The 13,301-nt window shown below is 36.3% G+C and overlaps 1 protein-coding gene across 3 annotated transcripts in view; it reads right to left on the bottom strand.

Annotated features, from left to right (window-relative positions):
- The window catches only part of def8 (differentially expressed in FDCP 8 homolog), a 57,037-nt gene that overhangs the window by 9,694 nt on the left and 34,042 nt on the right, over nt 1-13,301 (bottom strand). For all 3 annotated transcript variants that reach the window (XM_043706775.1, XM_043706774.1, XM_043706776.1), the window contains exons 5-8: nt 9,979-10,120; nt 6,287-6,451; nt 3,681-3,808; nt 1,029-1,142 (exon numbers count right to left, since the gene is read on the bottom strand). In XM_043706775.1, the coding sequence (XP_043562710.1) occupies nt 1,029-1,142; nt 3,681-3,808; nt 6,287-6,451; nt 9,979-10,120 (549 nt within the window). The remainder of the gene's footprint in view (nt 1-1,028; nt 1,143-3,680; nt 3,809-6,286; nt 6,452-9,978; nt 10,121-13,301) is intronic.

Below are 13,301 nucleotides of genomic sequence, written 5' to 3' on the forward strand. Positions count from 1 at the left end.
TTCAAGATTTTATTGCACCAGGTTTCAAAACAACAAAAAAAGAGATTAATGTTGTCTCTGGTTCTTTTGCCAAAAACCTCAAAGCTAACAGACACTTATGCCACCAGAAATAATTTGTGCTACCTTGCTGTAAAGCTTTTTATGTTTTAAACACAAGCCTCCTAACCTTTTCTGCTCTGAAAAACAGGACATTAGTTAGCAATAGACCCTGTTAACTAATCAACAACCTGTTTCTCATGCTGTGTAAATTGTTGTTACCTTTGGGATTTGAAATTCTAACTGTTCTGATAAATGCAGGACAAAATGCTTCGACTGCATATGGTTTTGCTAAAATAAAACACACGACCTTAAATCAAACATTTGTTACTTCCCAAAGAAATCAATAAAATTTACATTGCTGTACAGAGATTTACATAGATTTGAGACAGAGAAACAGGCCATTTTTTCTACCAACATATTTAACTAGCACTTTCTCCCACAAACTTACCTAGTCTACTCACCTCCATTACTATAGGTGATAGTAAAATCAGTCAAACTCAATTTGCCTTTAAATCAGTCGTTGCTGACTCATCTATCTCATACCTTTCCAAAATAACAAATTCATCCCAATTATTGTTTCTAAAGAGTTCCAAGTTTATCCTTCTTCACATAAGACTTTTTGCCATATTCATGTTTCTATAATCTACACAAAGTCTAATCGACCTATTTTTGTAATCAACCGGTTCAGAGATGTTATTACACATGTCTGGAACAGGTAGGATTTGAACCCAGACCTCTTGGTCGAGGGATAGGGACGCTACCACTGAGTGACAAGAGGATCCCCTGAAAATGTTTGACCTAGTTTCCTAATCAATCTGTTCAGAGAAGTTAGTACTGAAGCCTGGAGTAGGTAGGACTTGAACCTCGGTCTCCTGGTTCATAAGTAGGCAGATTACCACTGCACCACAATATCCCCTTGAAAACATTCAATTCCACTCAGGACTTATTTGTTGCAACTGATCAAGCGAAAATTGTGCATCTGAGCATACCCGAATTTCTACTAGTTCCTCCACATAATTGAAGAGAAGTGGATTAATCACTCTAAGTTTCAGTACTGGCCGTGAGATCATCAGCGTGAGGTATCTCATACTGTAACGGCATACCTAATATCAAACATGAAAGAAAGGAAAAAGCAACACAATTAGGCAAAACCTCAAACAGCATTACTTCAGGCATTAGGTATTCTGTTGCTATAGGACATGAAGAGGTTAAATCTATTCATATTCACCCCGATAATGCAATAAAACATCCCACTCTGGTACAATTTTCATAGTTTACAAAATTTAGCCTGAGATATGCTTTGAACGCAACACTGCTATGAAAATCTTTGAGAACTTTCTACCTCAAAGTCAAAGACTAGGAATTGAATTTTTATAGCACCATCACGTTGGAACACAGGAGGGCTGGCAAATGAAATGGTGGTAAGGGATTTCCATCACTGGCAATTTTTAGTAGTGCAATTTAATGATGTGACAAGAATCTATGGCAGCAGTCCTGATCTCGTCAAGCGGAGGGCTGGGCATTACAGATCATTGTAATTTTGATGAGTTGAACCAACTTCTGTGAGTAATAACTTAGTCAACATCAGTTCAGAGTTGTATGACCCCAGGGGAACCCCGCTCTGGATTAAAGGATCTTTTGCAAATCTGTTGCCAACTTCACATTACAATGCAATGCAATGACTGTTCAAGTTAAATATATTTTATTGCAGTGCAGTGACCAGTAAATTGACTGGCATCGTCAAAGTGGAAAAATCAGATGTTTAAAATACATTATCCACTGGATAAAATGCCATTCTGCGTTCATATTTAGGACTATGTCAATTGTACCATTATTCAATATTTTAATTTAATTTTCAGAAATCAGTTATTTTGCTTTAAGGCTTGCATAGATGGCTGGGCTCCTTTAATTAAACCTTGGGAGTTTTTTTCCCCCAATAGAGTTGTGCAATGGAATTGCATTAGGAATGCTTGATTTTTTTTATAGATATTTTTATTAGAAAATTAATATTTTTACAAGTTTACAAAAATAAACAAAACTCTCAGATATAAACATTGATATACAATTAGCTCAAATATACAATAGCCAAAATTTAACAAAAAAAAACACAACAACAGAAAAGAACCGAAAAAAAATAAAAAAAAAAATAAACAAAACTCAACTATCTACTAATCTAACCTACAACTAACCAGAGTGTATATTTAAGTCTCTTACATGCTCGGGATGTGTTAGCATCAGATATGATAAAACCCGTATTCGTGCGGGATTCCTCCCCCGAGGGGCCCCGGACCAGCCAGGTTTGTAATCTCAATTAAATAAAAGCCCTTATTAGGATAGCCGAAATATCTGTATTTATGTAATTCAAAAAGGGCTGCCATATTTTATAAAATAATTCGGTCTTTCGGTGCACCATATTTGTAAGGAAAGGAATGCTTGATTAACTTTCACATCCCCCTTTATGGGCGGTACGGTGGCACAGTGGTTAGCACTGTTGCCTCACAATGCCAGAGACCCGGGTTCAATTCCCACATTCTCCCAGTGGTTTCCTCCAGGTGCTCCGGTTTCCTCCCACAGTCCCAAAATGTGCAGGTTAGGTGAATTGGCCATCCTAAATTATCCATAGTGTTAGGTGTAGGGGAAGGGGTCTGGGTCGGTGTGGACTTGTTAGGCTGAAGGGCCTGTTTCCACACTGTAAGTAATCTAATCTTTAAAAAAAAAATTCAATTCAGCAAGGGCTGTTTATACAGCAGTTGGCCCGGGGGATTACATTTGTCTAACCTGATAGTTTTATGATCACTCAAGAGGATGACATTTTGTATGTTATTCTTCTGTTTGAAGTTTTATCAGCATACCAAAAACTTCCCAATGTTATTACCAGACTCGAGAGTTCTGTACATAGTGGATACTGGGTGACTGGTAGAGAAGTAGGCTTGGGAGAGCGGAAGCATATAGGATTTGAAGGTAGTATGGGGCTCAGGGTTAAAGAGCTCCACAGATCTACAAAACTAGGCGGATGTCCAAGGAAAGCAAGCATAATCTTTTGACCGGTCTCAGTTTATACTTCAGATTTGCTTACAGAGGCAGGTAACCCAATTCTAGGTCAAGATTGTGATGTTGGGAAAGGATCCAATGCACTATTCCTCCTCATATGAAAATCAAGCCCTGCACTTTTCATATTTCTTCTGGGAAATGTGTAATTATGGTATTAAATGAGCAAGGTTCATCATGTAAAATTTCCATGAAACAGTTAAACTCTGCATATAAACTCATTGTGTTAGTTAATGTCATAGTTTAGCCTTAATAATGGTATACTGTGCACTTCTTTCATAAGTGATGAATTAATTATGCACAAAACGTAGTTTATATGACCTTTTGCTGTCCAGTAATGACACTGTGACCATGTCACTATGGCCAAATGACATATCAGGATAGAAGGAGAAAAAACTTAAAAACTATGCAGATGGTTTCTACCACAAAGGATTGTAAGTATTACAATCGACAAATTAAGACTTTTTTGGACTGGAATAGCAGCTCTGTTTATGATCAATATAGTTTTCAGATATGTTACTATTCTCTACTTTCCATCTCCATAGCTCTTCCCATATTGTTTTCCTTCTCTTTTTCCCATCCAAAATACTCACTTTATAGGCTTCAAAGTCCCAGTTGTGTATGACACGAGCAGGAATGACCGCTGCATCATTCCAGTGGCAGCTGCTGCAATAATATCGTCCGGTGTAGTCACACATGCGTGCTTCACTGGGCACACCACCTGAAGTGTAAAATCAAAATCATTGTAAAAAGACTATGGATGGAAGGACGAAGATTGCTTTAAAGAAAAAGTTAGAATAATGAAACTGGACTTGTAGATATCATAATTTCACCCATCTAACCGGAGAATCCAAGCATCTCTGGTCAGTTACACCACATTCCATGGTCTATATGAACACATTAATACTTCAGAATTTTACACACTGGTGCTGCAGTATGTTGTATTTGTGTCATCGTGGCATTTACAAAAGCAATGAGTACGTTGACTTTGCTTCGACTATTGGTATCATATTCTATGATGCAGGATCAGGGTGACTATGTTCAAGGAAAAGAAGGGGAATTATGATATAACACCCATGTCACTTGTTTACAAAAGTATCAAGTTTTCAGTTTCTGGAACAACTGGTGATATGTTCCTATCTTCCTGCTTGTTCTACTAGAGAGGGCTGCATGGACTATGGCAATAGAATGTGTAGGATAATAGGAGTAAAAAATTGTAGTCAGAATAATGAGACTCAGGCGAAAACATTTCAGTGGAATTACTGTTCATTTTGGGTTGCCCAGCATCTCTGGTCAGTATTCCTGATGACGAAGGACTTGTGCCTGAAAACAGCGACCTTCCTGCGCTTCGGGTGCTGCCTGACCAGCACTACTCCAATCTTGGCTCTGTCAGTATGTCTGGATTTATGGACACGATGAGAACACAGCTATCCCATCTCTCTCTCTCTCTCTCTCTCTATAAAGACACCAACTCAATGTGTGCATGAGCTCTGCACTAGATTTTAGTCTCATCATATAATGAATAGTAAAACAAATACTTTACAGAAGGAGACATTTTGACCTATGAATGGATTTTATCTTCATTGTTTCCTAACAGTTCTTTTAAAGGGTCACTAGACTCAAAACTTTAACTCTGTTTTTCTCTCCACAGATGTTCCCAAACCTGCTGAGTTTCTCCGGAATGTCTTTGTTTTAGATTCACAATTCTTTGTTTTAGATTACCATAATTACATACTTTGAATTTAAATAAAATAAAGCTAATCATAATGGAATAGATTTTTGTTTCACAGTGTAGTATTAATCCCTTTTATAAACAGACAGAAAATTGTGGATTTTCATTAATTGCCAATGACATGTAATATAATTAACTAGCAACTACATAGGTGCATATTTCAGCTCAAAAGTGTTTTGAAAGGCAGTTTTCAAAGATGGAACAAGTTAACACAACATTGTTAGTACTTGTATTTACTGTGCTATGAAAAGATGTTCTGAAGTCCCATGTTTCTAGTGAGAAGAGGTCATAGATCAAAGACATACCATAGCAAAATAAAAAATCAATTAGCAATGTAACTTTTGTTTTGACAAGTTACAATGATTTAAATTTAGCAAGGAGCAATGAAGTGAAAGAATTAAAAGTATGGTGTTGTAGGAGAATGGGAAAGATAGAACTTCTTTTTGGCATTAGATTTCATGAGATTTTCACACATTTCCCAGATTTTGTTAATTTCTGGTAAGTCTGGAGCACTAGTTCCCTCCCAACAACTAACAATGCTCACCTGCAAATATTGCCAACTCATAACATAGACTAAGCAGGTCAACATTAGGGAAATTGATTCTAGATTCATAATTTTGGCAGACAAAATACAAAGAACAAGACAAGCTGAGATACTCAGCAAAAGCTTAAAAAAAATGGATAGGTTTAGCACAAATGTTTTTTTTAAAAAAACTGGATTTTATACTTGGGTGTATTGAACTTCAAAGTTAAAAATTTTCCTTTAAAAAGACGTGCCCCTACTAATTATTTAATAACACAGCATTAACATGAGCCCATGAGACAATGAAAAGGCAACCACAAACATATAGATCCTTTAATTTCCCCAACTCCACAGCAAAAAGTATATTCACCAGATATAATGCAAAGAAATTCAACAAAAACATACATAATGCTGTCTGTCAGAGAAATGTCTATTTGGCTCATTCCGTGCTCCATAATGCCAAATCAATGAATGTGAAATTTTCCACCTGGTGCAGATTTCCCAGCATGGGGCTAGTTTTATCCCAAGGGCTCTGAGCTGCTGTGATGTGACACTTTTCTAAATTTCCTTTATGAACAGTCAGGTAAATAAGTCCCAATAATCCAGTTATAACATCCCAATATTAGTATACAAAACTGCAGTGAAGATCACCTAAATCATTCAATTATGTACAAATATACAATGGAAAGCATAAAGCTCAAAATATTAAGATTTATCAAATACTGATCACATGGTTAACTTTGTATGCATAGTTCTGAATGATCTTAAGTTGCTGGAATACAAAACAACAATATAGTCCAACACTGTTACGCAGATGAGATTTTGATGCAAGTCTTCCTCTTCCATTACCCTTGATCAGGAAAAAAAATATATTGCGAATTTGAAATTTAAAATCATATGACAATTGTTTAGCATTTCAAATCACATAGCAACATTGCACTCACGTAAAGAAATTGGTTGGCGACACTCTCCACATCGATAATCCTGTCGGTCCAGACCCACCTCAGGGCAGATATTGAGCTCAAATTCAGATTGGTGGCTAACCTTTGACCTTACACAGGATTTGTTAATTTGGTTTAAACATTTACTGTGACACCGGTAATAACAACCTGCCAACAAAGGATACTAATCTCAATTAAAAACGGTGACATGCAGCATTAAAGAGTTACATCAATCACAGCTTTTCTCAGAGCTAGTCAGTCAGTCAGTTTACCTTCTTGATACTACATTCCTTTCTGGCCACAAATGTTCTTCGTCAGTACAAAGACTTTACACTAGACTGCATGTGTCCATTGTGTTGAGTTGTTGTAGCAGAACTTTTTTTAAACAAGGATTGAACCAACATTTTCTTCCTCTCATGTTGAATTATAATCAAATTACATAACTGAATTACATCATTTATAAAGCATCATTTCCTGGGAATGCCTCACAACCCATATTTCTTTGTACTTTTATTAATCATCTTCAGTTCACAGACAATAGTGATAACATTCAGTTTGTAAGTGTGGCTACTCCCTACAAGTCTTCAAAAATGTTTCAAAGCACAAACAGAATAATTTTGTTCTTTCCCATAAGAATAGTTCTTTACACTTCATGAATGATTAGGGACCTAAAATATTTTCATCCAATAAATTTCTACTGTGTCACATTTCAAAATGTAGCATCTTAACTTTGCACCACAAACCCAAGTCCATATTTCAACTAGTAATATACTCTGTGAAAGAGGAACAAATCAGAACTTGATTGGCAAAGAGAATGTGTAATTGGAGCAAAATAGAGTAATCAAATCAGTAAACTGTTTCATTCATTGAAATATAAAAAAAAAATCATATGGACTGAATAATTCATTCTCCCCTCCCCCACACTTCATCTTCATGTTAGATGTAACATAATGTAACAAATAAAAAACTCATTTTTGTTAATAAATGTCACTAATTTCCTCTATGAAAATATTTAAAGCTACAGATGTCTGCATGAGTTTGTCACAAGCAGTCTTAATTTTCTGAAGCCCGGGAACACAATTATTGGGGAAAACAAATGTCAGTACTATAGTTCCTGGATATAGATTTAACTTCCTGTGGAGAAGTTGCAATGTGTGAGATACATCACCAAACTTGTTTTCCCATTCCCCTTGATGAAACTGTAAATAAATACATTTTCAACATGGATTTTAAAATGATCTAATGGTAAAGGCTGGAGGCATGCAAAAAATATGAATTTCATTTTTGTTTTTACAATATTTGAAATAGTTACAGGATTTTTAATTTTTTTGGCATACACATATCTATGTTGCTAAACTGGCTTGATGCATGTATAAATACAAAGGGAGTATGTCAATGAATTCTTAATGACTTAAACATTATGACTGGAGTCATGGAAATGTTAGGAAAAATTCTCTTGGGTGTAGTTATATAGTGAAGAGAAAAAAAACAAGAAAACGCAGCAAGGCTTTGAGGACAATATGAAAAGGCATTATATTTTCAACAAATATAATATGACAATTTGAGTACAGGAACAAAGAAGTTTTGCTTCAATTGCATGGAGCACAATCGAAATGTTATCTGGAATAATGTGTGCAGTTCTGGTCTCTTTGCCTAAGCAGGGGTATACTTGCCATAGAGAAGAGCAGCAGAGCTTCAGCAGACTGAGTCTGCAGATTGTGAGACTGTCCTAAGAGACACTCAAAAGATTGGACTTAGGTTGCACTGTGGCTAGCACTGCTGTCTTACAGAGCCAGGGACCAGAGTTCAATTCCAGCCTTGGGCAACTGTCTGTGTGGAGTTTGCACTTTGTCTGCGTGGGTTTTCTCTGGGTGCTCCAGTTTCCTCTGACAATCCAAAGATGTGCAGGTTTCGGTGCCCATTGTTTTCAGGGATGTGTAGGTTAGGTGCATTAGTTAGGAGTAAATGTAAAGTAATAGGTTCTGGGTGGGTTACTCTCCGGACAGTTGGTGTGGACTTATTGGGCCGAAGGGCTTGTTTCCATACTGTAGGGATTCTATGATTCCATTTTGCAGAGTTTAGAATTAAATGATCCCAAAAGGAATTTACAGAAGTCTCAAGGGGATACTCAGAGTGGTCACAAAAAGGATATTTCCCCTGGCTGTTGGATCTAGAAATAGAGGACATGATCTCAGAACGGAGATGAAGAATCTTTAGAATTTTCCACCTCAAAGTGCTGTGGAAGCTCAGTCATTAAGTTAATTCAAAACAGATATTGACATATTTCTAATCAGCAATGGCATCAAGGGATATGGGAATAGTATGTTACAATGGTGTTGAGGCAGATTATCCACCTTCTGGAATGGTAGCTCGAGTGGCTAAATAACCTTCTCCTGCTCCTATATTCCAAAGACAACAAAGTTGATAGACAGGTTAATGTAAATCATTACAGAACAGCAGACTTTAATTTAACAGTATACTGTTAATTGCAATTACGTGAAATAAACTGCTTTTTCTTTAAAATTGAAAACAATAAAATATTCCAGGACCAAGCACAAAAGCGATCATTACTGCAAATGGTTGCCCATTTCAAATGTGGCATGAGAAAACTGTGGCCACTGTCCATCTTTACAGATCAGCAGTGTGCTTACTACTACTGCTTGTCAATATCCTCCTTCCATCACATTAGGGAGGAGCTGTGAATTAGGCTCTTAAAGTTGAAGTAACAGTGTACTTGTTAACAGCATTGTTCACCAAGATCCATTACACTTACTGATTTGAAAAGGCTGGATTGAGCACAAAAAGTCTGAAGTTGCAAATTTTACTGAATAAATTTGCACCACTAAATAACAATATTAGTCATACAAGTTAGTTGTGGAAATGTAAAAAGGTTTGCATTTTTAGGAAACAATGGGCTACTTTTCAGCAAAGATAAAATATTGCTGAACAGAAGCAGAGAAGGGACACAAAATAAAAACACTTTTCATGGAATACCATTAAGTCTTTTCCCAAACATTTAACTTTGGGCACAGTCACGAGAACTTCTGCTAAACTAATCTATAAACATCTGTCAACAATGAGGATGTCATAAAGTAACTTATTTTGTTCAATGTCAACCTTTGTGCCTGCCAACTTCCTTTCAGAGTATCTGGCCAGAATACATCTTAAAAGTTGCTGTGTCTTTAATGTGTATACATATACAGCCATTGTGGAAATTGTTTTAAAATGCATAAAATATTGTCAAGTAAAGTTAAATACATTAGTGCAACAAATCCCAAAAAAAAACTGCAAAATCATTTTTAAGTTTCAATTTCTTAGACCAGTATCTGTAAAGAAAGGATTAAATGGAGTACTTGAATCTTCAAACAAAAAACATTAAACTATTTTACACTTTCAAAGTCTATAAAGTGTAACTCTTTAAAACTTAAGTTAACAATTATGCTGACAACTAAAGAAAATTAGTGACTTCATGAGGCCACTTCCTCCTCCAGAGTCTGGTGAACATGCAAGCTTCCTTACAAAAATACTAGAGTGGTTCCCACAGACATATTTGATGTAGGATTCCAAAGAAGCATTTGAAAATATACAATTATTGGAATTTTACACTTCAATCACAAGATGTCTATTTGCAGATTTTATTCCGAATAGATCCTGGCCACAGCAAAGAAGAAACAGGATAGATATCAAGTATTCACCTGTACAGGTATACCAGGTTTGAAGCAAGCCCCATATAATGGTGCTGCACTTGTCACAAAACTGTTTGACACTTTTGCTTTTCTCCTTGTAGAATCGATGTTCAAGAATAATTCTAATATTGGGTTCATCTTCATCAGGGTCCTACGAAGGCAGCCAACAAGAAAAAGATTAAACATCTATTTAACAGTGACCATGTTCATATTAAACTTACTGTAGCATTTCAATTCAGTGAGTGTAATTAGAGTTTCTCACAGACTCTGAAAACCATGTTTGCATTCAATGAAGTTCACAAAGGCACTTCACAAGAGCAACTGAAACAAAACTTTAACCTCCAGACCATGCAAGGAAATATTGGAACATGACCAAAAAGCACTTTCAAACAGATAGTTTAAAGTCACCTCAATGGTGAGGAGCAGAGAGGTTTAGGGGAAGGCAGTCTAATCCTTATGGCTGAAACAATTGTAGGAACAGCTACTAATTGTAAAGCAAAGAAAATCAGGGAAATACAAGGGAAAAAAAACCTGTCTTGGTGGAGTAAATTGGGTCTACCTCATTTTTAGTCTCCAGAAAGCATAATCTCAGGGTTGTGAATCTTTCCAATTGTCTACCCCCAGGAGGTTGGAGGTGCTCCCAATGCTGAATTCAATAATGACACAGAGATAGATTCTTCACAATTTGAGAAGATTTGTAGCTCAGGTTGATGACAAGTCTGCTTGCTGAGCTTGAAGGTTTGTTTTCAGACATTTCATCACAGGTAACATCATTGGTGAGAGTCTTTGGTGAAGCGCTGGTGATATATCCCGCCTCTCTATTTACAGGTCTTGGTTTCTTAAGGTGGGTGATGTCATTTCCGGTTCATTTTTTTTTCCTCAAGGGAAGGTAGATAGGATCTAAATTGATGCTTTTATTGTTGGAGTTCTGGTTAGGATGCCATGCCTTTGAGAATTCTCGTGCTATCTACCTTCCCTTCTTATAAATAGATAGGCGTGACATACCACCAGCACTTCATCAGAGACTCTCACTGATGTTACATAGTATGGTGATGAAACATCTGAAAACAAACCTTCAAGCTCAGCAAGCAAACTTACAGACTTATAGATTCTTCACCTTAGGGAATTGAGGGATTTGGAAATGTGCAAGAAAGTAATGTTGAGGCAAATGATCAGCTCAACTTTCCTCAATTTGTTGCATGAATCAAAAGGTGAATGCTGAAAATAAAGTTTATTCACAAATAGAAAAGAAACAGAGTAAATTCAGGAATGCAAACAATGTCTTTCACAAAATTCCAAACAATTGTTAGCTCCACTCGAATAAACGGTAAGGTCAACACAGCTAATGCCATATCAATTCCATCACGGTAAATAGAAGATTGTGCATTATCTTTTTTTTTAAAAAACAATCCAATGCTAACATTGTAGGTCACAGTATTCAAATACCAGATTATAACAACTGTAAAGCCAACTTAAAATTTTGTTTCAGCTGCAAATTTATCTCAGAACAAGCGTAGAAAGAGACCATATTTCTATAATAGTCTATATGAAAAAAGCTTTTGAGCCTGCTCTCTCATTTTATACAATAATGATAAATTTTCTGCCCCGACTCCATTTTCTTACCCATTCTCAAAATCCTTTCCATTTCCAAAATCTCAAAACCTGGTCTACCTGAAACCATGAACACAACAATGGAATATCCTCAACCTTCTGAAGTAAAAGTGAATGCTAAAGTTTGCCAAGACTTTGTCCCAAAGAGGGGAAATAAATCACTTATTGTAACCTATCAAGCTACTTCCAAATTTTGCAAGCTTCATCTCATTCACTGCAGTTTAGACCCAATTTACTCACTCAGTCTCTCATCATTGATCCCTGGGACGTAGGGTTGCCCAACCCCATGAACCCTTTGCAGTTATTGCCTCTAAGACAAATATATCCTTTCTTAAGCATGGAGACAAGAACAGTGTACACTATTCATATAAAGCCTGACACAACTGTAGCATGAGGTACTTAAACCTTGAACTTCAATCCCTTAACTGAATTTAGAAGATGTTAAATGTATAGTTTAACCAATGTAAGAAAAATGGAGGAGATTTCAGGAACTGTTTCCTATGTTTTTGAAACCTCTACAATATGAATCATAATGTCTCTAAGTATTGAGAAAAAAATAACCTCAGTTAAGCTTTCTTGCATGAATATATACATACTTATCCCCATAAATACTATCTGAACTCACTTGACAGTAATACCAGCAAACCACAGTTTACTAACTAGCTGAAGTTGAGCACACAAGGGTTCATACAAGGTCTAGGAGCAGTTCCTGATACTACAGTACAAGAAATCTAGAGTTTATTGGATATGCAAAACAAAAATTAACATTAGTGTAGAAACATTAGTTGTGAATGGACTTCAAAAGATAGATTTGAAATTTCTCAGATATATACACAAAGACAAAATATGCAATTGTAATCAATGATTACAATTAGTTAGTAAAGAAAGTCCTGTTATTCAGTTTCCAAAATTCCTAGATTGACATAGAAATTTTATAATATTCATATCCAAACTTTTCATTGGATACGTCAGAATGTAGCTTCTGACTATAAGCCAACTATAATTCCTAAACTATACTTTCAAAATTCTAGTTGTAACATGTAGGAAGCTATCAACCACTCCAGTTCAAATCCTACTCTCAAGCGAAGCTCAGAGTTATCAACTTACCAAAGTTTAAATGAAAACAATCCATCAGTCTCTCCTTTTAACTGAATTCTTCATTTACCTGATGCATCATTACAACATCTGCAGAAATGTAGCCATCTTCCATAGATAGATTAGTCACTGTCATCTCTTCATCACTTCATGCAACTACTGTGTTCATGTTGCTTGTTGAAAATTCTGTCTTGGATAAATCAGTTTCCTCTAGTTAAAGGCATTCGACAAGGTTCCTCATGGTAGACTGGTTAGCAAGGTTATATCTCATGGAATACAGTGAGAAATAGCTATTTGGATACAAAACTGGTTTGAAGGTAGAAGACAGAAGGGGGTGATGCAGGGTTGCTTTTCAGACTGGAGGTCTGTGACCAGTGTGCCACAGGGATTGGTATGGGTCTTCTGCTTTTTGTCATTAATATAAATGAATTGAATGTGAACATAGGAGGAATAGTTTGTAAGTCTGCAGATGACACCAAAATTGGAGGTGTAGTGGACAGCGAAGAAGGTTACCTCAGATTACAATAGGATCTTGACCAGGTGGGCCAATGGGCTGAGAAGTGGCAGATGGAGTTTAATTCAGACAAATGCGAGGTGCTGCATTTTGGGAAAGCAAATCTTAGCAG

This window comes from Chiloscyllium plagiosum, chromosome 17, assembly GCF_004010195.1.
Source record: "Chiloscyllium plagiosum isolate BGI_BamShark_2017 chromosome 17, ASM401019v2, whole genome shotgun sequence".
Classification (NCBI taxonomy): domain Eukaryota; kingdom Metazoa; phylum Chordata; class Chondrichthyes; order Orectolobiformes; family Hemiscylliidae; genus Chiloscyllium; species Chiloscyllium plagiosum.